Source organism: Trachurus japonicus, chromosome 1, assembly GCF_045865225.1.
Source record: "Trachurus japonicus isolate A0001 chromosome 1, Traja_1.0".
Classification (NCBI taxonomy): domain Eukaryota; kingdom Metazoa; phylum Chordata; class Actinopteri; order Carangiformes; family Carangidae; genus Trachurus; species Trachurus japonicus.
In genome coordinates this window covers 23,593,903-23,614,133 of record NC_140907.1, presented here as the reverse complement: position 1 = coordinate 23,614,133, position 20,231 = coordinate 23,593,903, and the positions used below count along the sequence as shown (strand labels likewise).

At 41.6% G+C, this 20,231-nt stretch overlaps 2 protein-coding genes across 2 annotated transcripts; one reads left to right on the top strand and one right to left on the bottom strand.

Moving 5' to 3' along the window:
• Positions 1-438: 438 nt before the first annotated feature.
• Positions 439-12,734, top strand: spag5 (sperm associated antigen 5). The gene is made up of 25 exons (XM_085781009.1): positions 439-583; positions 1,038-1,094; positions 1,186-1,302; positions 1,391-3,690; positions 3,796-3,988; positions 4,130-4,246; positions 4,441-4,533; positions 4,696-4,830; positions 5,147-5,266; positions 5,361-5,453; positions 6,108-6,242; positions 6,349-6,442; positions 6,560-6,707; positions 6,853-6,903; positions 7,257-7,431; positions 7,863-7,996; positions 8,994-9,162; positions 9,393-9,534; positions 10,400-10,646; positions 11,354-11,486; positions 11,642-11,722; positions 11,843-11,992; positions 12,139-12,213; positions 12,352-12,432; positions 12,539-12,734. Exons 2-25 carry the CDS (start codon positions 1,056-1,058, stop codon positions 12,608-12,610), a joined length of 5,094 nt encoding a protein of 1,697 aa, XP_085637135.1. The 5' UTR covers positions 439-583; positions 1,038-1,055; the 3' UTR covers positions 12,611-12,734.
• Positions 12,735-14,147: 1,413 nt separating this feature from the next.
• On the bottom strand, positions 14,148-16,108 carry foxe1 (forkhead box E1). The gene has a single exon (XM_085780996.1). It carries the CDS (start codon positions 15,773-15,775, stop codon positions 14,690-14,692), a length of 1,086 nt encoding a protein of 361 aa, XP_085637122.1. The 5' UTR covers positions 15,776-16,108; the 3' UTR covers positions 14,148-14,689.
• Positions 16,109-20,231: the final 4,123 nt, after the last annotated feature.

The window sequence follows — 20,231 nt, the reverse complement described above, 5'->3', positions numbered from 1 at the left end:
TTGACATTTTCTATGCATTCATGATCCTCACACACCTTGTCCTGCCACCTGTGCTTTCATTTTTCCGTTCCATGTTTCACCAATGTTTGTTTTGTTGTTTTTTTAAAGGCAAATTTACTTGTTGCACATGCATGCACAAGTAGATGAAAAATGTACTTGCACTGTCTCAAATTTTAGGGGCAAAATGCTCCCATTTAGGGGCAGTCTGGAGCCCTGCATGTGTATAAACCATAGGTATAAACAAAATATAAAAAATATATTATAAAACTATAAGTACAAAAGGAATGAATTACAGGTGTTAGACATAACCATCATGAAGAAGGAATAAGACATGATGTCTATTGGATTTTACAGTGAGTTGTGGTCGTAACACTAACACACCGCAGGGGGCGCCGGCCATCCTACGCACTACGTCAACTACGTGCGTCACGCAAACCGCCGAAGGAGAGAAATGGACCAATCGCAGAGCTGACATTTGTGTTTTGAACGAAACGCGGTTGATGGCCGTTCAGCCCAGATTTGTTATTCTTCCCCGTCACTTGATTCTAAACTTTGGTTAAAATTGGCAGCCACAACTGGGAAGGTAATTTGCTTTTACATGGTTTAAAGGTGCGATTCATGGGAAATTATATTTTACTAGGTTTGAAATTATCGTTAATGAAGTGTGTGGAAACTTAACCGGAGTTGACGTTAGCTAACGAGTTCGGTAACTTAACGTTGTCTTCAAGGCAGGTTTGCCATCCTAACTCATGCTGTAAGTTAGTAGACATTTAGGCATTGTGTGATAATTTAATGTTACTGTAAACACCCTTGTTAGATCTAGTTATGAACACTGCTGAATGTGATGAAAAATCTTCCTTTTCGGCTTCTTGTTTCTCGGCAAGTGCCTCCACTTTATACACAACGTAATATCAGTAAGTTAACGCCTTAGTGGTCTTCGTCAGTAATCTTAGCTAGGTAGTTAATATTGACATCATTTAGTCTACAAACTTTCTTAACGTTTAACACGTATTTAATAGTAAATCATATTTTTGCAGTTGTCCAGTTACAGAGTCATGTCCTCCAGGAAGTCAAGCGCCACAGGGGAAGGCTTGGTGAGACACTTTCATTCTGTCATTTATAATCTTCAAATTATTTGTGAATTAGCAGGCAGATATTAATTGACTTTTCCTTTTGTTGATGTAGCCTCCCGGTAAATATGGAGAGCGGACCCCTCTGCGGAGTTTGGAGAATGAAATGCTGCACCTGTCAGTTCCCTCATCCAGGCTCAAGTCAAGTGATGGTGTCGTGAAAATGACAAAGGTGGGTTTATAATAATTCACAGAAATGCTCACACTGTTTTAAATGCCTTTGTGACATATTCTTATCTTCTTGCCTTTCTAATGAACAGGGTGATGCGCCTGTCTGTGACCCAGAGCCACAGTCACAGTGTTCGCCAACCACCAGAGTGATACACACCAGTGCCCCCATGAATGATACGACATCTGCTGAAAACACTAGTGGACTTGGAGATATAACATTCAAATCCTTTGTCTGTCCTGGTGGTGAGGTTGAGCTGTCAGGCTGTGTCGTATGTGCAGAAGAGAGCATTATTTTGCCTTGTGATCAGACGGCTACATGTAACCCTGAAACTGAAGATACGGTGATATCTGACGGTATGATGGTGCAGTCATGTGACGACCACGTGGAACATCCCTACTACAGTCCCGAGATGATGAATGCCTCCTCAGTTGACACTGATGCTGCATGCCAGCGTGAAATTTCCAACGCTACACCGGCCTCTCGGAGCCTGGATGATAAACCTGCCACAGAAAATTCAGGAGAGTTTGGGAATTACAGCTGTGGAGAACAAGATGTCACCTGGAAATCTGTTGTCTGTGATGGAGGTGAGGTGGAAGTTGCAGATGTCACCAGACAACATGACGAGACCATCCCTCTCCCCCGGGCACAGCTTGGTGAAACTGTAGAGGACAACAGTGTAAATACAACTAATCTCTCTGTCTGCGATCAGATGTGTGAAGCAGCACATGCTGATCATCCATACTATAGCGGTGCAAATGGCACTCCTGTCAACGCCACCTTCTCTGAGATCCCTGGTGGTTTTGAAAAGCCTGCTAATGGACTGAGTGATGTTACCTTCAAATCATTCATCTGCGCTGAAGGTGAGATAGAGATTTCAGACGGCACCAAACTTATAAATGAGACCATTCCTCTTCTCGCTGACTACGCTGTAACCAGCAGTCTGTCTCACAGCTATAGCATTAATCAGAGCATTTCAGCTCATAACGATGATGCTCAAAACGGTAACGATCATTTAGATCACCCATACTGTAACGGTGAAAATTATTCATCAATCCCAAGTCCCAACGTTCCCGCTGCTCAGGAACCATTGCCCTGCAGCACAGATGCCGTGGATGAGGTTAAACAGATGAGCCTGGTAGCGGCTGATAGCCAGACATGCACACAAGACGGTGTTGCATTTAGATCTTTAATTGGAGCCGGAGGAGGAGCTGAAGAATCGAATGACACTCAGTTGTCAGAGAAGACTTTCCCTCTGCTTGATGACCAGGCTGTGATCTGCCAGTCCCAGGATGACGACAACGTACCTGCTCCTGTTTCACAAGATGAAATCCGAGATGACCACGAACAACCCAGCTGTCATGTGGAAAGTGAAGTTGTTTTAGATGCTCACTCACCAGCTTCCACCACCTCTTTGCTGAGCAACACATCGTTAAAGGCTTCGGACAATAAATCCATTAACTGTCAAGTACAAGAAACATCAAAGCACTCGTTAATCCCCGAGGACAGTATGTTTCCTTCAGAGCTTCACAAAACAGAGTCCTCTGACCTCAGCAGACCTGTGGCTTCAACACAGACACCAGCACCTGTGGAAGTGCAGCAGCATCTGGAACACGTCTCTGAAATGCATTTAAGCAGTGGACTCCCCGAGTCCAGTGAGACAAAAGACAGTGCCTTTGGCTCGACAGGGAACGGGCCTGCTCTTTGTAACTCTGTGGATAACCCACAAGCGGAGCAACTCCCTGATGTTCTGAAAATGCTGTCTCAGTGTCCCTCGGTAGCATCGATGCTGCAGTTTGGACTCTTCAGTCCCGTTGTTAGGAGAGCTTCTCTAGCGGTATTGAAGGCTCGCAACGATCCTCCTCTTGACCATTTTTTAGCTGATGACTCTGCTCTCGAGGGTGAAAAGAGCTTCGTGGCTCCTGTCGACACTGACCCCGCTGGGCTGTGGGCTGAGCACTTAGAGAGCCCCATGCCACGTCCTCTGTTCAACTCTACAGCGCTGGGTTTCAGGCCCCAGTCAGGACCAGTCGGTGAACCGGACGATGGCGTAGGTCAGAAGCCCTGCACCGGCCCCCAGTCTGAGGGGGAAAAGCCAGTTCTGGATTTCCCATTGATTCCTGATGGTCCCCTTCAGCAGCAGCTCCGTCAGATGGCAGAGTTCCTCATATTGGCATCTGGAAAGATGGGTCCTGCTGCCGCTGTCTGTGCTCCAGCTCCGGCCCCCGCTGCCATCACAGTCCCAACCCCTGCAGAAACCCACAGCGTTTGTGTGGGCACCAGTGCTGTGACGCTGGTAGACCGCAGCCTCAATACATCCGGCCAGTTTGAGAGAAAGAGGGATTTCTCTGTGGCTGACTCCTGCACTCTTACCGACCCCCTCCTGTGGAAGTAAGTGTTGGCTATGAATCTTTTACTTCTTTGAGTTATAGCCAGTTCGTCTTTTCGTGTGTTTCTTTGTCTGCCCCTTCACTCCTTCTATTTGTTTGATTTCAGCGTGCCTCCAGGCAGCCTAGAGGGCCTCCCCAGACAAGAGCTGGAGCAGAGGTTACAGTCAAGCATGATCATGGTCGAGGCCCTGGTGCAGCAGCTGTCTGCAGCCAGAGCTCAGCGAACTCCTCCCGCAGGCCCTGCACCTTCAGAGCTCAGAGAGAAATTAGTGCAGACAGAGCACACTGAACTCAGTCAGGTAAGGACACATTCAGGCAAGAGGTTGACCATGGGCGATGTGGAGGATTTAGAGTTGTATTCTTTCATTATAATGATACCTCTGGTTTCTGTAATTTTCAATTATACATTTTAACAAGCTTTTGCTCTGTATTTTATATAGACCACAATGCACCGAGACCTTTACATGGAGGCTCTGAGGAGGATTAGTGAGCTGGAGCTGGACAGAAATTCTCTACAAAACCTCATGCAGAGTATGCAGGATATGAGGGTCACCACGGTGAGACACAAACAATATTAAAACACAATCCTCTGAGTTGTAAACGTGGGTGAATTTTACATGTGGTTTCATGTCTTAAAGGACCTATACAAATTGTTTTCTATGACTTTATTCGTATGTAAAAAAAAATGTGTGTTCATGCACCTGATTTTGTTCTTTAAATATCAGTGAGATGTGTGTATTTGTCCCAACAGACTTCTTTGAGTAGAGACACGGATGCTGCTCTCTGCAACATGAAAGAAATGGAAGATATTGTCAGAGGGGACCATAAAAGCCTTGTCTCTCATGTATGTAAAATGTCTTTTGTGTTATTCTCACATGAAACCAACTGTAGAAGCATCCCTAGCAAACAAATTATAGTTGGTTAATAAACTGTGTAAACTTTATTAATGGTTCATGTTTATGTGCTCAAATTTCACTGATAATTTATTCCCCGCTGTGCTGTTTAGTATGGTCAGATGAAGTCTCTGTTTGAGAGGACAAAGGAGACGCAAACACGAATGATGCAGAAGGTCAAAGACGCTCTGCACCAAAGAGACGACATGAGGACACAGATGGAGGAGGCCTTCACAGCCAAGGAGGCGGTAAACACAGACTAATCTCTTAATTTTCATTTTAAAATGTTTTTACGTAGTTCAGTTTTCAAGTGTCTGTTCTGCAGATTCCAACACGGGATAATTTTGTTGTTACCTTTGGTATTGATGAAGCAGGCACTGCACAAACACTGGGGCTGCACTTTTTCATGCTTTTGTTGTGTGGAAAGATCAGATCAAATTAATATCTTAATCCTCTCACGTGCAGCAGGAGTGGTATTTTTTCTGCACTTGCTGACTTTAATACAAACTCTTATGTCATTAAAACTTCTTTGCGTAAAGTGTGTGTCTAATTATCTGTTTCCAGGCCTTCAGTGCGATGGAGCAGCTGAGGACGCACTGTGGCTCAGAAATGTCAGCACTAGAGAAGAGTGTGGGGTCTCAGCAAGAGCTTCTGGCTGCTCTCAACCAGGCCTACCCAGAACAGGCAAGAACAAATATCAGTATTTCAATTTATTTAGCATACAGTAACATCTCTCAGAGTGTGTTTCAATATCTTTTCTTTTCCTTTGCTAACGCAGGTTGCCTTGAACCAGGCTTACACTGAAACGCTGGATTCTGCTTCTGAGCTTTTGTCCCAGACTATGGAGGAACAGTCGAGTTTGATGACAGAAGTATGTGCAGTGCATTTCACTTCCATCTGATTTTGATTCTTGTCAATCCAGTTCGCATCACTTGAATGCTGATGTTGTGCAAGTGCCTCTCAGAATTTATTAAGGCAACTCAAATTAGCTTCACAGACAAGCGAGCATCGCTGCGGAAACTGTTTAAATTGCACATAATCAGATGAATTAACATAAATCCTGGTTATGAAACTGGACAAAGTATTTATTTTAATACACGTGCTATCCCACTGCGTTAGGCATAGACCATTAGTGACAGATGCTTCAGTTAGATAAAGATATCAACTTTAATTACCACTTTGAGTACAAACAAGGCAGAAACAGAAAGCCTCCGCTCACTGATTTCATCTGCACTGTTAATGTTGACAGGACCTCAGCCTGATGCCTGATAGTGTTAGTTCTCCAGCAGGAACAGAGAATTAAGTAGAATCTGTAAAAACTATCAACAACATCAACTTAAACCACTTTGTTTAAATTATAGTTTTATTTCGGAGAGATTCTGCCACAACATGATAACAACACAGCAGCACCTTCATATTGTTTTGTTCCCTTGTGTGGGGTTAAATACACGTAGACTTCACAACTTGATTTTCAATAACGTGATGCTCATTGTGCTGATTGTATTTTGTGGTCATCTTTCCACAGCTCTGCACAGTCAGAGGCCTTCTGCAGAAAACTGCCCCGATGCTGCTGAAGCTGAATGAAACGGCAGCAGCTGCTTTGAGAGAGAGAGATGAGCATATTTCTGCAAAAAACCAAGCTGTTGAAGAGCGTGAGCAGGTCGGACATTTTTGCCCTGCACTGCTTGACTTGTTTTTTGATAATGATGATGGCTGCAATGACGGCTTTTCTTCTTTTTAAACTCAACTGAACCTGTGCTCAACAGATTGAAGAAGAATTAAACGAAGCCAATGTAAATCTCCAAACAGCCAGAGAACAGATTGGAGATTTAAATCTGCAGGTGACAATTCTGACCTCAGGTAAAAAAAAATCTAAAGTAAATCTGTTCACTCATGTTTGTGCAAAAGGTCAAAGCAGTTTTCTTATTCATCTGCCGATAGAATTAATAATAACTCTGTGTTTGGATGAAATTTCAGAGATGGGGGTGCTGCGCCAGAAGCTAACGGAACGAGAGGATGAGAGAGGTCAGCTGGAGAGACAAGTAACAGAGTTGTCTGCTACAGTCTCCTCCACATTGGCCTCCTACACCTACTTGGAGCAGGCCCTCACCTCTGAGACGACTAAGTATGATCCCTGCAACAACAACCTGTATTGTAAAAAAAAAATAAAAAAAGGAAAATGCTACAGATGCCAGTAAAACAATCACAACTGTCACTAATATACAGCATGCTGGAGCTTAGTTGAATTGTTTTGTTTTTTTTGTTTCCAGATTGCAGCAGTCATGGAAGGACATCCAGCAAGCCACAGACAGAGCAAATGAGTAAGTGGCAACGGTGAAACATGACTTTCTTCAGATTTCAGGGTTCCTACGCAAGTATGGAAAAGTATGGAATTTGATTTTATGCATTTCCAGGTCTGGAAAAGTATGGAAAATGGAAACTATTGTATGGAAATATATTTATCTTAATACTTATCTGGGTCTTAACTTAATTATTTTGTATGCGCTATTGTACCTACAATCTCTACAGTTGTTCAAATCCAGTAATGAAAAAAGGAAGTTTAGACTTAATGAATTATGACAGAGTTGGGACCAATAGACAACCTTTCTACCACACATCAACAAATGCTACAGGAAATAGTGCAAGCTAAATCCACTGTCTGTGTTGTGTCTAGGTTGGAGACCTCGCTGGGACGGTCGGAGCAGCGTGTGTGTCAGTTGAGCCGGGCTCTGTCTGAAAATGGGGAACAGCTCAATCAGCTTCAGACCCTCTCACAGACTCAGGAAATCCAGATCCAGCAGCTCCAGGATGTTTGCACACAACTCGGTGGCGTGCGAGAAGAGAATGAGGTAACAGCTCCTACAATGAATATCTTCCACATATGAAATTTTCACCGATCTAGACCCTCTTACTCTTTCTTCATACTGCATTTCATGTATGTTGTTGCCTGAGAGAAGTGCCAGAAACAATAGTATTGTGGCCAAAGTCAAATGTTTGTAGTAAAATCCTTTGATCCTGCCTTAATTATGTAACTTACTTGCTTGACTATAATTCATAAAAGCACTCTGTACAGACAATCCTAAATCCAAGAGCATCTATTCCAGTTGAATAGTAGCTTTGTTGCAAGCAATTAGAAATTGTTTTAATCCCCAGTGCTGTCTTGATTGGCAATTATTTTATTTTACAGTCGAATGTTATAATCATAAAAACAGTATGCGACTTCTGTTTCATGGTGGGTTTCTGGTTTAATTACTTATTCGTCTGTGTGTGTGTGTGTCAGTTCTTACAGATGGAGAACGAGTTGGCGAGAGAGCAGGTGGCTGAAAGTGAGCGTTTGCTGAGGGCCAACCTGCAGGGCCTGCGGGAGAGGAACATCCACTGTGAGGATCTCAAAGGAGAACTTGGCCAAATTCAGTGAGTTGGAGAAAACATTTGTTTACTCAGTTTAGAGCTAAACCTGTAATTTCTTAAATTAATGTAACTTTTACTTTAGACATGTGCTAGTAAGAAATATTGATCAGATTTGGTGGGTAGGATCTGCCAGGTTGACACCACTGCTGTCCAGCATTTTGTTTCATCCACTGTTTTTTTTGGTTTAAATCATCACCAATAGTATGTTATATACACTGCCCGTCCAAAAAAAAATAAAAAATTAACTCAATAGGTAAGGGCCTCCCATTGGATAATTACTGCATGGATGATTATGTTTCAGCTGTCAACAACTTATTTAACCCTAACTGCAGTCTCAGTTCTTAAACAACCATGTTGGAAGACACATCCTGTGGTTGTGGAGAAGATGTTAATCTGTTTCAGAGGGGTCAAATTATTGGCTTCAAGCAAATAAAACATCTAAGGAGATTACTGAGACTACTAAAGTTGGGTTAAAAACTGTCCAACGCATTATTAAAAACTGGAAGGATAGTGGGGAACCATCATCTTCAAGGAAGAAATGTGACCACAGAGTCAGGACCTTTACCCCATTGAGAATCTTTGAAAAATGAATGCAATGGATGGAAATAAATGTTGTGAGTGTGACATTGCAAAAGCTTATCGAAACAATGCCACAGTGAAATGTGCCGTAAAGCTAAAAGCGATCTAACAAAAATTTTGTGTGTGTGACTTTTTTTTTGGACAGGCAGTGTATTTAACATATTGTGTTGGATGCCCCTGTTATAGCTGCACCACATGCTTTTAGGAGAAAATCTGTATCTTTGCAGTTTCTTGTATTAGATTTAAGGCTAAAATTTCCCTGTGAGTGGACATGTCTCCTGACTATCTGTGTGCAATAATTTCAGTTTTATTTTAACTTTAGTAAGTTAAGTAAGGCAAGTGTTACTGAAGTTTTATCTAACAATATTTAACATTTTGTCTGTATACTCGGTGACAACTCATCTGTGTATGTGTGATGCAGGCTGGAGAACAAAAGTTTGCAGGAGCAGCTGGAAAGCACAAGGTCCAGAGCCAGTACAACGCAGCTGGAGCTGAGAGAGAAGCTGGCCCAGGCCGTCACTGATATCACGCTGCTGCATCACACACTGCGAGGGCTGACCAACGAGCTCCATGCCGCCCTCAATGACCAGGTAACATATACAGGAGCTGCAGAACAGCCAGATGCTGCCACTTTTGTTCCACTGTCATATGCACCAATGTGCAGGTGGGGTCAAAAAAATCACAATATTCAGTGAAATAAACAGAAACTGGCAGAAATAATTCTATATTATCATGAAACAGGTCCTCTGCTTTTGATTCTTCCAGAGGCTTGTCCATGTATTTTCTCTGTCAAACTACTTTCCTCTGTCTTGCACTCTAGAAAGCGGATAAGGATATAGACTCTCAGTCAGTCCACAACATGGAGCGTCGGCATCCCTCCAGCTCATTTGTGGACAGCATCATGGTTGCAATAACTGCTGAGAAGGACGACGACGTACAAACTGAGACGCCCCCCGGATCAGGTATCGTAGCTTGTCCGCATATGTTTTGTGAGACTTTTTTTTTTTTACTCAAGACTGCCTTCAGAGAGAATTAAAAGTATTAGTGCCAGATTTTATTTGCTGATGATGATAACAACAACCAGTTACTTAGCTTCTCTTGAACTGAGACTGACACTGCTGGTTAGACCCACACTAGTGGTCAGCCTGAACGGGTCAAGGAGCGCCATCCAGCCATGCTTCAAGTTCTCCCTCTAACTCGAAGCCAGACACGTGCACTGCTTTAGTGAACATCTGTTTCTATTGAGGATGAGAGACAATATTTAAAGTAGACTTCAATATGATCATGCAAACAAGTTTAAGCCAATGCACTGATAACAGCTGCTCCCGTTGAGTGGCTTAAAATGGTTTGGCCGTGTGTTGTGCACAACTGTGTCAAATATGTGTCCGCTTCATGCAAGGGAGATACACTAGATATCCTGTGTGGGAAGGTTAAAAGCCCATTTCCTGTAAATAACTCAACATGTTCCCCTCTTAAACAGGAGCAGGTGGTTATGTTTTCATCAGTGCACTATTATTTTTGTTGTTTTTACAATATCCTGTGTTACAATCACCACATTCCTCCAAGGATAATAAACCCAGCTGTCATTTTCTTCTTGTCTGGTAATATGCCCTGCTGAAATTGTTTGAAATTTACGTGTCAGAGCAATTTAACACACCTAACATCTGGGTTAAATGGGCTATAACTGAGTGAAAATGAACATTGCTCGCCTGCATGGTGGAAAAATGTAATTATAGTGCATCAAACCCAGTTCAAAGAGGGTTTAAATGTCATCCAGTGACAGCGTGACAATTGGAAAATCTAAGTTGTAGTTCACTGTCTCTTCAGTCTCTTCAGACACGCCTGAGCCACAGTGTGACACTTTGTTCAGTGAGACGAGCGCCTTCACCCGCATCGCAGCCTTCACCCCTAAAAAGAGTTTGAACTCAGTAGAGGTTGAAACCGAGGAGGATGGTGGGAGCAGTGTGGCTGAGGTGCTGGTCGACCTGGGCAGCACCGTCACAGAGCTCGCCAGCACCCTGAAGCTGGTGCAAGAGCGCAAAGACGCTCAGCTGGAGGAGCTGCACAACACCATGTAAGTGTTGTAAAATATGTAATATTTTAACATAGAAATCAGATTATGTTAGATATCTTTACTTTTCTGAGTATTTATGCAATTAATTTAATGAATCACCTTCACTATCTTTTTATTAGTTGATGATATTTGAGATAAATTAATATGCAGTCCAGTCACTGGCTGCAATCATGTCTTGAAAAATGGTAAGAAAAAAACACCACACACTTGAGACTGGAAACTTCAGATATTTGACTTTCTTTGTGGCTTGATGACTGAATGAAATGTTTAGTTAATTAACAGAAAACTAACATCCATTTCTTTTCATTTGACTTATCTCTTTGACATGAGAACAGTTAGTGAAAGACTGCAACTAACCATTGTTTTCTGTCATCAATTATTCTACTAATTAATTTTTTGAGATTAATTGTTGGCTTATCAAACACCTGACAGATGTAAAATGTTTTCTGAAGTTCAGATAGCATTTAATGGACTGTTTAATCCAACTAATTGATTTGTATTGACTTTGATGTTTTTGCCGTCACCAGCTGACTAGGATCTCAACAGTTAGAAAAACCAAATGTGAAAGAGAGCTTTGGATTTTGGAGCAATCAGTGATTCGATTAGCCAAGTTTTATTTTATATTTGACAAATAACTTTCATGTTTATAAAAGAGCATAGATTTTACAAACACAATGTAAAACCCAACATGTCCTGCTGTGTTCCAGTTACGGCCTGCAGGAGGAGCAGCAGGCTGCAAAGCGCAAACAGGAGGCTGAAGTGTTTGAGCTGAAGCATCAACTGAGCCGCCTCAGCAGCCTGGCTGAGAGGGGCAATCAGGCGTTGCAGCAGAAATCTCAGGTAAGAAATGCACCACTTTTTGGCAGTGTTAAGTTAATGTGCTTCAGAAAGCTTAATATATCTAAGGAGCAGCAGGACTGACTGATGGGAAGGACTGTTATTAGTGAAGCTGAGAAAAGCACTGAAAAATAAAAATCTCTTTTCTTTTTACACAGGACGACAAAACTGTGGCAAATCTGTCGGCTGAAATCCAGGACACACAGGAAATTCTAAATAAACACAAAGCTGAGAGTAATGTAAGGGACAGCATCTGTGCATATATATATATATCAGAGCTGCCTAGAAATACTCCATTTGGTCACATAATGTGTAAAAATGGCAGAAGCAGTTGACTAAATGTGTGTCAATTTTCACAGGAATTGCGGAAGGAGGTGGTTGAGCTTCGCCGCTCCCTCCAGCAGTCGAAGATAGAGGGCCGCTGCTTGCGTGAGGAGTTGAAAAAAGCCGGTGGCCTGTCAGCTAGCCCGGCGCATTTCATGGAAGAAAAGATCCAATTACTGAAAGAGGTACGAATGGTTTTGTCACTTCTAGAGGCGACTACAACATGGGTGCATTAAATCATTATTCAGCTTCTGACCTTTCTGCCTGTCCCCGAGTGAACGCTGCAGGGTTAACGCTCTTTTCTACCAACACACTTCTCTGTGGTTCTTAGGTGGAGAGACTGAAGTTGAGTCTTCAGGAGGTGGAGCAAGCCAGAGTGAAACTCCTTGAAAGAGCAAAGAGACATGTAAGTGCTGACTATTTATAGTATAATTTATATTCTTGACAACATCAATAGCAGCACCTGTCTATAACGTCTTTGGAGAACACTGGGTTGCTTGAATAACTATAACGTGTGTTCATGCTGCCGTAATGTCTCTCACAGCAAATGATCCATCAGAGCAACCAGCTGAAAAGTGAGAATGAGCTGCAGATGTTGAACAAAATGATCAATAAAGTCAGAGAGGTGAGAGAGACTATTTAATATTTTTTCTATGTTATACCCTGTCAAATGTGTAAAATGTATGGTATGGATGTTTGAGCTAATGAATGTTTTTGTTTTCCCCACACAGACCCTGCTGTCTCTGCCAGAGGTTGTTAAAAAATGCGAACAACTCCAACTGCTTGTTGAATACATTGGCTGATGTGTTTATTATCAGCCTCATTCACTTTCTATTGTATTTATGTCTGTGTTATATTTTAGCTTGTCCTGGCTTTAAGTGTTTATATGTTTAGTATGATTAAAATATTTCTTTTAAATCCTAAAAATTGCCTTTGTTCCTTTTGGCATTTGAAGGCCAAACAAGGTGTATTAGATTAATATTGATATTAAAAACAACGCATTTAGATTTGAACACATGCAAGTTTAATAACTACATCTGTTGCACCATGATAAATGGCAAGTGAAACGCATCTTTGCAAAGCACACTACAGTCACACTTTGATCATCAGGCAATAAATAAGTCTATTTTCCAGTGTTTAAATTCCATATCTTGATCTAGTACTTGTTTGTATTTCTAAAAGAAATATTGGTTGAAGTGTTAATGATACTTGAACTAAGCAGCCTTCAAATTTTTATCCTGTCTAGACAACAGAATATTTTGGTAGAAAATGCACTGTGTCCACCTGTTTGCCTCAAATGACAACAAATTATAATCATATTTTATTTTTTATATTTTCCTTGTGGTACAATCCATTCAGCAAAGGCCGTGAGAATCGTACATTGCAAATTAATGTAGATACCTTTTGGATGGATGCAAAACCATTTTTTTTCTCAAGTTTTAGCTCAGTTTTACTATATGTGGTAATCTGTTGCTGTGTGCTGTTAACACAGATCATGTATGGCACTGTAGGCTACACCTGTGCTTCTTACTCCATATTTCTCATCTGATTTTATAATAATTATGCCCAGTATGTGAAAAGTGTGCCCATTACTGTATTCTTTCAATTAGAGCCTGACAGTAGACCAGAAATGAAACTATCAAATTGCCCATGTCACTGTTATCTTGAATGTAGGTCTTGTGATAATTAAATTATCCTCCATCTTTTGACACTCATTAGTGTTATTCTCATTTAATCCACATAGATATTAAGATTCAGCGGCGCTCAAGAAGAACTAGGGCCCTTTCAGAGGAGGATATTGTGTCAAAAAAGAACATCAAGTCACATCTGTCAACAAAGCTTCTTTTCTGAATCAAGTGCCTTCAAGATAGTGAAGTATTTCCACACAAGTCTCTTCTTGTCTGATTTTCAGACTTTTGTGGAGGAGGTTCTCACGCATCATTCACTTTTATAGGTTGAAATATTGAGTTACAAGTCAATTCATTTTCTTGATTAGTGGATCCATGTGATGGATAAACTGTGTGTGTGGTTAAGAGCTGTGTAGATGTCTGGACATGATAACTGAGGCCGGTCATGGTGACTGCTAATACTGTGGCTCCAGACACCACTTCAAACCAGCTGAGCTGAAACAGTGTTAGAAGCAGAGCAAACACAAAAGAGCTTTTTTTTTTCATGGTGACATTATGTCTGGATCTGTTGGTTCTTGCTTTATTGTATTATCTGAACAATTGCGTATATTTGATGTAAGTCTGATATGTGACTGGGGACAAAAAAAGTTCTTATAAAGTTACTTAAATACAATAATCAAAAAACATTTATTCTTGAAGAATAAAAGGTCCCTATAATTGTTTATTTTTCAAAAAGACGACCTAATATGCATTTTCATTTGGCAACAAAATACATGCAAATGTACTAAAGCTGACGTTCTTCATACAAGCCACTTAATGCAAAGCCTATGACCATAAAACACAATAATTTATTGTAACATTTCAAAGACACATTTCAACTTACCAATAATGTAAAATAGGAAACTTGCACATTCAAGTCATGACAAAAAGCTTGCAACCACACATGAAATTAGCAGAATTTTACATTCTCACATGCTGTGAAGAGGCCTGGACATTTAAACCCACATTTTAAGCAGGATCTAAGGGTAAATTACCATTAGTACTGAAAATGTGTTGTGGAGTTCATGTTATAAATCACAGTTGTGTCAAGAGAGGTGATTCTAGTCTCTAAACTGTTTGGGTTTCATCCTTAATGTCACAAAGAGAAACAATCATGTATGTGTGCAGAAATGTCTGGCTCACTTGGTGCCGCCTCAAGTCTCTGATTTTCTGTTTGAAGGTAGTGAGATGCTCGGATCTACGCTTCTTGGTAGCTCAGATGGCAGACACAAACCTGTCCATATTCCCCGGGTATGTGGGGTGTCTCAGATAACCCCCAGTGTTGCCAATAGGACCTGCAGCACTGTTGTACTGGGAGAAAGAACCCAACTGCACTGGGGAGATCCTGCCGTAATGGTCCACAGACTCCGCAGGTCCGTGACCCGAGGCATGGATGCGTCCTGTCCCTGCATACCCCTGGGTGTGGGCCTGTCCATATGAACCCTGGTGTGCATGGTGGTGTGGGTGGCCATTTGGCCCGGAGTAGGTGAACCCGGGATGCGTGGACGAGCGGGATGACACTGCTCCTCCGCATGGTTGACTTGGGAAGGCTGGCGCTCCCATTCTGCAGGGACTGGATCCTTCAGGGCTGAAGGTCCTGCTGGGCTGCTGCATCACCTCTGGCCCCTGTGCCCCTAGCATGCTGGCTGGAGTTGGGTGTCCCATGAGGTTATTGATGCTGAACATGCGGGTCTGACCTGGTCCAAACCCGGGAGGTGATGAGGAAGGATAGTAGGCGGATGGCAGCTGCTGCCCGTAGGTTGGACTGACTGTCATGTTGGGGTAGACTGAGTTGGTATACGTAGCAGATCTGGCAATCTGGACAGGGGAAAAAACTGGCGTCTCATGCACGTATGAGGCATAGGTGCTCAAGTCACAGCGCTTGAACCTCTTCCTCCTCCTCAGGAAGCTGCCGCTCTCGAACATGTCCTCTGCATTTGGGTCCAAAGCCCAGTAGTTGCCTTTTCCTGGCCGCCCCGGTTCTCGAGGGATCTTGATAAAACAATCATTGAGCGTCAAGTTATGGCGGATGGAGTTCTGCCATTTCTTTGAATTGTCTCTATAGAAGGGGAAACGCTCTGTGATGAATTTGTAGATGCCTCCCAATGTCAGCTTGCGGTCAGGGGAGTTTGCTATAGCCATAGAAATGAGAGCAATGTAGCTGTAAGGAGGTTTCCCCCGCTGCAAAGGTCTCTTCCTCCGCCGACCTCTGGGCTGCTCCTCTGTTTGTGGTGCAGGGTTGGAGTCGGACAAAGTGTCTGCTGGAGAGTCTTTCTCCACTTTGACCACTGGCATTGTCATGGACAGTTCAGAAATGTCCCAGAAAACAGATGAAAAACTGAACTTACTGCAAATGTTCTGCAGTCCGGGTACTTCCACAGTCTGCCTGAGGAAACAAATTTGCTCCTGGACGGTGAAAAAACACAGTCCTCTCAGGGAAATCACATGTGTTCTTCACAGCTCACTGTCTTTGAGTCCAGATCCAACAGTTCAACAAAAGCAGTGGCAGTAAAAAGGCTTTAGCAAGAAATCCTGTTGCATTCAACAAACTGCTTATTCAGCTTATTCCCACAGTTTGTTGGCAGGTTAAGTCGAGGAGGTAAGAGTGCCATGCGTGGTGTTTAAGGTGTGTGTCAGAATGACTCACTCTGTGTTACCTGAAGAGCATTACCTTCAGAGAGCACCTGAGGGGCCACACCCCCCCAAGCATCACATGCTCAGTCTCAACATACCTCAGTGTTGTAAGGTCCTATTGTTCATGTGTGTCTGCATACTTTGTGGTGGAAATTTCTGTTTTGAATTTTTTTTGACATATTTGGTATTTTCAATTTAGTTGTAATAAATATGTGAAAATCAGACATTTAAACACCACTGAAAATCTGCTGTCCAGTCTACTTTTCCAGTGAATAGTTTTTAGACAAATACACAATTTATCAATGTTCACGTTGGGTTACTTCTTATGTATGTGCTTACAACTATCAGATGTATGTATTGTTTGTAGTTTCATAGACCAGAACTGTTAAAACAAACATACTTTCCTCTTCATTCAAATTCCTCTTTAGAGCCAACCTCAGTTTATTTTAAAAAGTCCAAAATGGTCCATGTTGTTTTGACGTTTAACACTAAAAGACCTCTTTAGTGGTAACTTAACCTACGAGTTGTTTTCCTACCTTGCTTCCTTGTTTGTTTTGTGCCAGTGGTTGGACAAGCCAGCTGTGTTAAGAGATGTAAATATTTTCCAGACAAAGGCCCTCCTGTGATTTCAGCATGCAAAATATAGGTCATCATTACAAAACTTGGACGTAACCCGAGAGACAGGAATAACCAACTCTTCGCATGAAAATTGCTCTTACAAATTGGACGCAATTATGAATGTCTTAAAAGAATTGCCGGTAATTCTTGCAGGACATGTTTTGGACATGTCAGTCTCATTCAAGTTTTTCTTTCTGTTTACCTGTCTATCTTTGCTGTGCAGAAACTGCTGCACACAGATCTGATTTCTAAATCACTTGGTCCATTCTCAGATGGTGTAATCTGTGAAACCTTTGCTGTTAAGTGGACTTTAAACGCTATTAAATTTCACCGGCACCAGTGACTGAGACAATGCTGACGCTTCTGTGCAGCTCTGGTTGGTATGAAGTCTGGGGACTCCACAGGGCTGGGGTTCACCACCTTAATCTCCTAAACAAACAGAGAGGAGAACACAGCAGCACACTCCCACCGCTCAACACCAGGCTGGGTTAACACTGCGGGCATGTGTCAGAGCACGAGCAGAGTGAGAGAGCGTGGGTTTGCACAGACAAACAGCGCGATGAAAGGTTTAGACCTGTGGGGAGGGCTGCGCTGGGGATGTGGCACTCCTGGGTAAGACCTGGAGTTGCCCTGTTGTATGACAGGGTGGGGTATGTGATGAGATGAGGAGTTTTTTGTTTTTTTTTAGCTTCACAAAGTCCACATAAGGAAAGTGTACTTTGCTAATAATAGAAGAAGCTAGATTACAAATGAAGAGAGTGGAAAATTGTGATGTAGGATTTAACTTTTACACAATCTGTGAAATGATCCAGGTGTACTCTAGGTTTAATCTCTAAAACCACAGATATATTTATACATTTATTATTAAATAAGCATTTCATTTCACCTTTATTTATTCAGGGAAGGCCAATTGAGAGCAAGCTCTCTTTTTCAATGATGCCCTGATTACAAAAACAACACAATTATACAATATACAAATACAATCAAAATCATAATCCACAATTTCATACAGACTGTAGATCATTTGATGGTAAATTCTTAAAGCTATCTAGAGAAATAAGATGATCCAGTTTCAGACAGCTTTGTAGGTTATTCCACTTTTGAGGGGCATAGAACTGAAAGGCAGTCTTCCCTAATTCTGTCCTGATACTAGGAGTGTGTAAAACCAAGGTATCCTGCGAACGAGTGTGCAAGTTAAAAACTCTAAGTGAGATTAAACTGGTAAAATAAACAGGTAAAATTTCAAGTAAGGCTTTGTAAATAAAAAAACATGCAATGTTGTTCCCTCCTTACACTGAAGGATGGCCATCCAACCTTGTTATAAAGAACAAAGTGATGGGTTCGGAACACATCTCCAGTAATAAAACGAAGAACAATGTGATAAAGTGCATCCAGGGGTTTCAATGTAGAGAGAGCGGCATGTATGTAAATTACATCACTGTAATCGAATGCAGATAAAAAAAAGTGGCCTGAACAAGTTCTTTTCTACATTCTATTGTCAGACAAGCTCTATTACGATAAAAGAAGGAGGCATTCATCTGAAAATTGCTGGAGTATGGCGCAATAGTAACTGTTAAACTGAAAGTTTTCACGTTTAGTTTAATTTGGTTCACGTTTATGTTAAGATGTTTTTGTATGATGGTGTACTGTATGTGCCTTCAGTTAAACCCAGCATGCATTTCTCCTCATGGCGCACACAGTGACAAACACTAAGACTGCAGTTAGATCTGTGGGTAGAGGGCATGCAAAGCTACCCGACACCCCCGTCAGTGAGAGGAGACGGGGAGAGGCAAATTCATGAGACACTGGATCACAGCAGTCTTATTACTCCTTGTGAGCATTTAGAGTTAAATGTAAATCCGCGTAGATTTTTGTTCATGCAATTAGCTGATTCATTGATTTGTATAAAGGCAGAGAGCAAATTGCATACCAGTTTTAGTAACCTCTGATACAGTAATTTAATGAAACTGCAAATGATTAATTCATTTCAAAACTGGTATGGTAACAGTTTAGATATGGACTGTTGGCCAAACAGAACAAGTACTTTACTGTCACCTTTTATGGCATTATATATAGACAGAACATTTTTTCCAGACAGTACTACATTATTAAGAGATTATATGCAGCCCTTATGTAAATGCTGTTAAAAATCCACACCAAGACATTTGCAGATGTTTATGTGTCGGGGCTGGGGCCTGATTTTTATTTTTCAAGTGCAATGTCTTGGGTAGTCTATTTCAGATAAATTCCGCATTTATTTAGCAGCAAGAGAAAAGTGCACTGACAGAAAAACAATAAACTAATGATTCAGAGAGGTCAGTGTAACTACATTGCACACACAACAGAGTCCCATGAAGTGAAATAAAAAAACTGCAATAAATGAATGATAGAAAGTTTTTGGCCATTCAGCACATCAAGAGGTTGTTTCTGGATTATTTATTTGATCCTCTCTTTGACCCATGGCTTTTAAATTGTAAATTCGGGCTGTGTTTACAGTGTGAACACAATGAATATCGCATTAAGTAGATGCTGTCTCTGCATGACTGTAACAATGTGTTTGACTGCGTCGTTACTTCATTTCAATCTCTGACAGATGTGACAGACATGTAATGCAGTTTGAAGTGGACCTCACCCTTTGCCTAAGACGGCCTCGTATGCTTTATGATTATGAACAATTAGTGGTGAGTTATTTCTCAGGTACCTGTTGTTACTGGAGCTCAGGCACATAGTTGCCATAGTTTGCTTATGCATCATGATTTGGCACTACAGCATTTACTGTCTAATATTTGTTCATGAGCCTTTTACCTCTGTGTTTGTGCTGGTGGATTAAAAATATGGCTTAAGCTGCTGAAAGGAGTCTCTACTGTCAACAGTTTAATAATGTGATGATGACTTTCGGAGACTTAAATGATTCTCAGCTCGATCCAAAAGGATCGCATTGAGAAACATCAAAAGTTCACGTCGAGAAAGAAAACAAACTTTCACTCTTTTCAAAACTGATATAGCACTGAGTGACAAAGCTAATTAATGTTTCATTGCTTGTTCTGGTTTTAGCTTTAAAGCAGCTGTAATTGTTAGATTTTACTAATAATGCATGAAATGGTTCTTGCAGTGAACCCACAACAGAATAGTCACCAAACTCTCCAGTTCATTTCAGTTTTTTTAACATTTTCCAGCGCATTGTTTCGGTTTTCAGCGGAGCAGGCAGCGCTATTATGGCAATTTTAAACATGTAAACCCACCATACACAACCTGCTCAGCACCGAACCGCAGAGAGACAAAGTTAATGAATAGCTGGTGAGCATGAAGCAGCATTTAGCAGCTACAGACCCTGGTACAGGCAGGGATTAGTGGATGTACATTATTTTCACCAGGTGTCTTTATGTTACATCATTGAAACAATCTGCATAGTGCGTTCATATAGCTGGCCTTTCTCTTTTGATAATTTAGTTCAATTACAGTTAAAATACAGTTTTTCTGCACTTAATGCTCTCATGCACTCGTC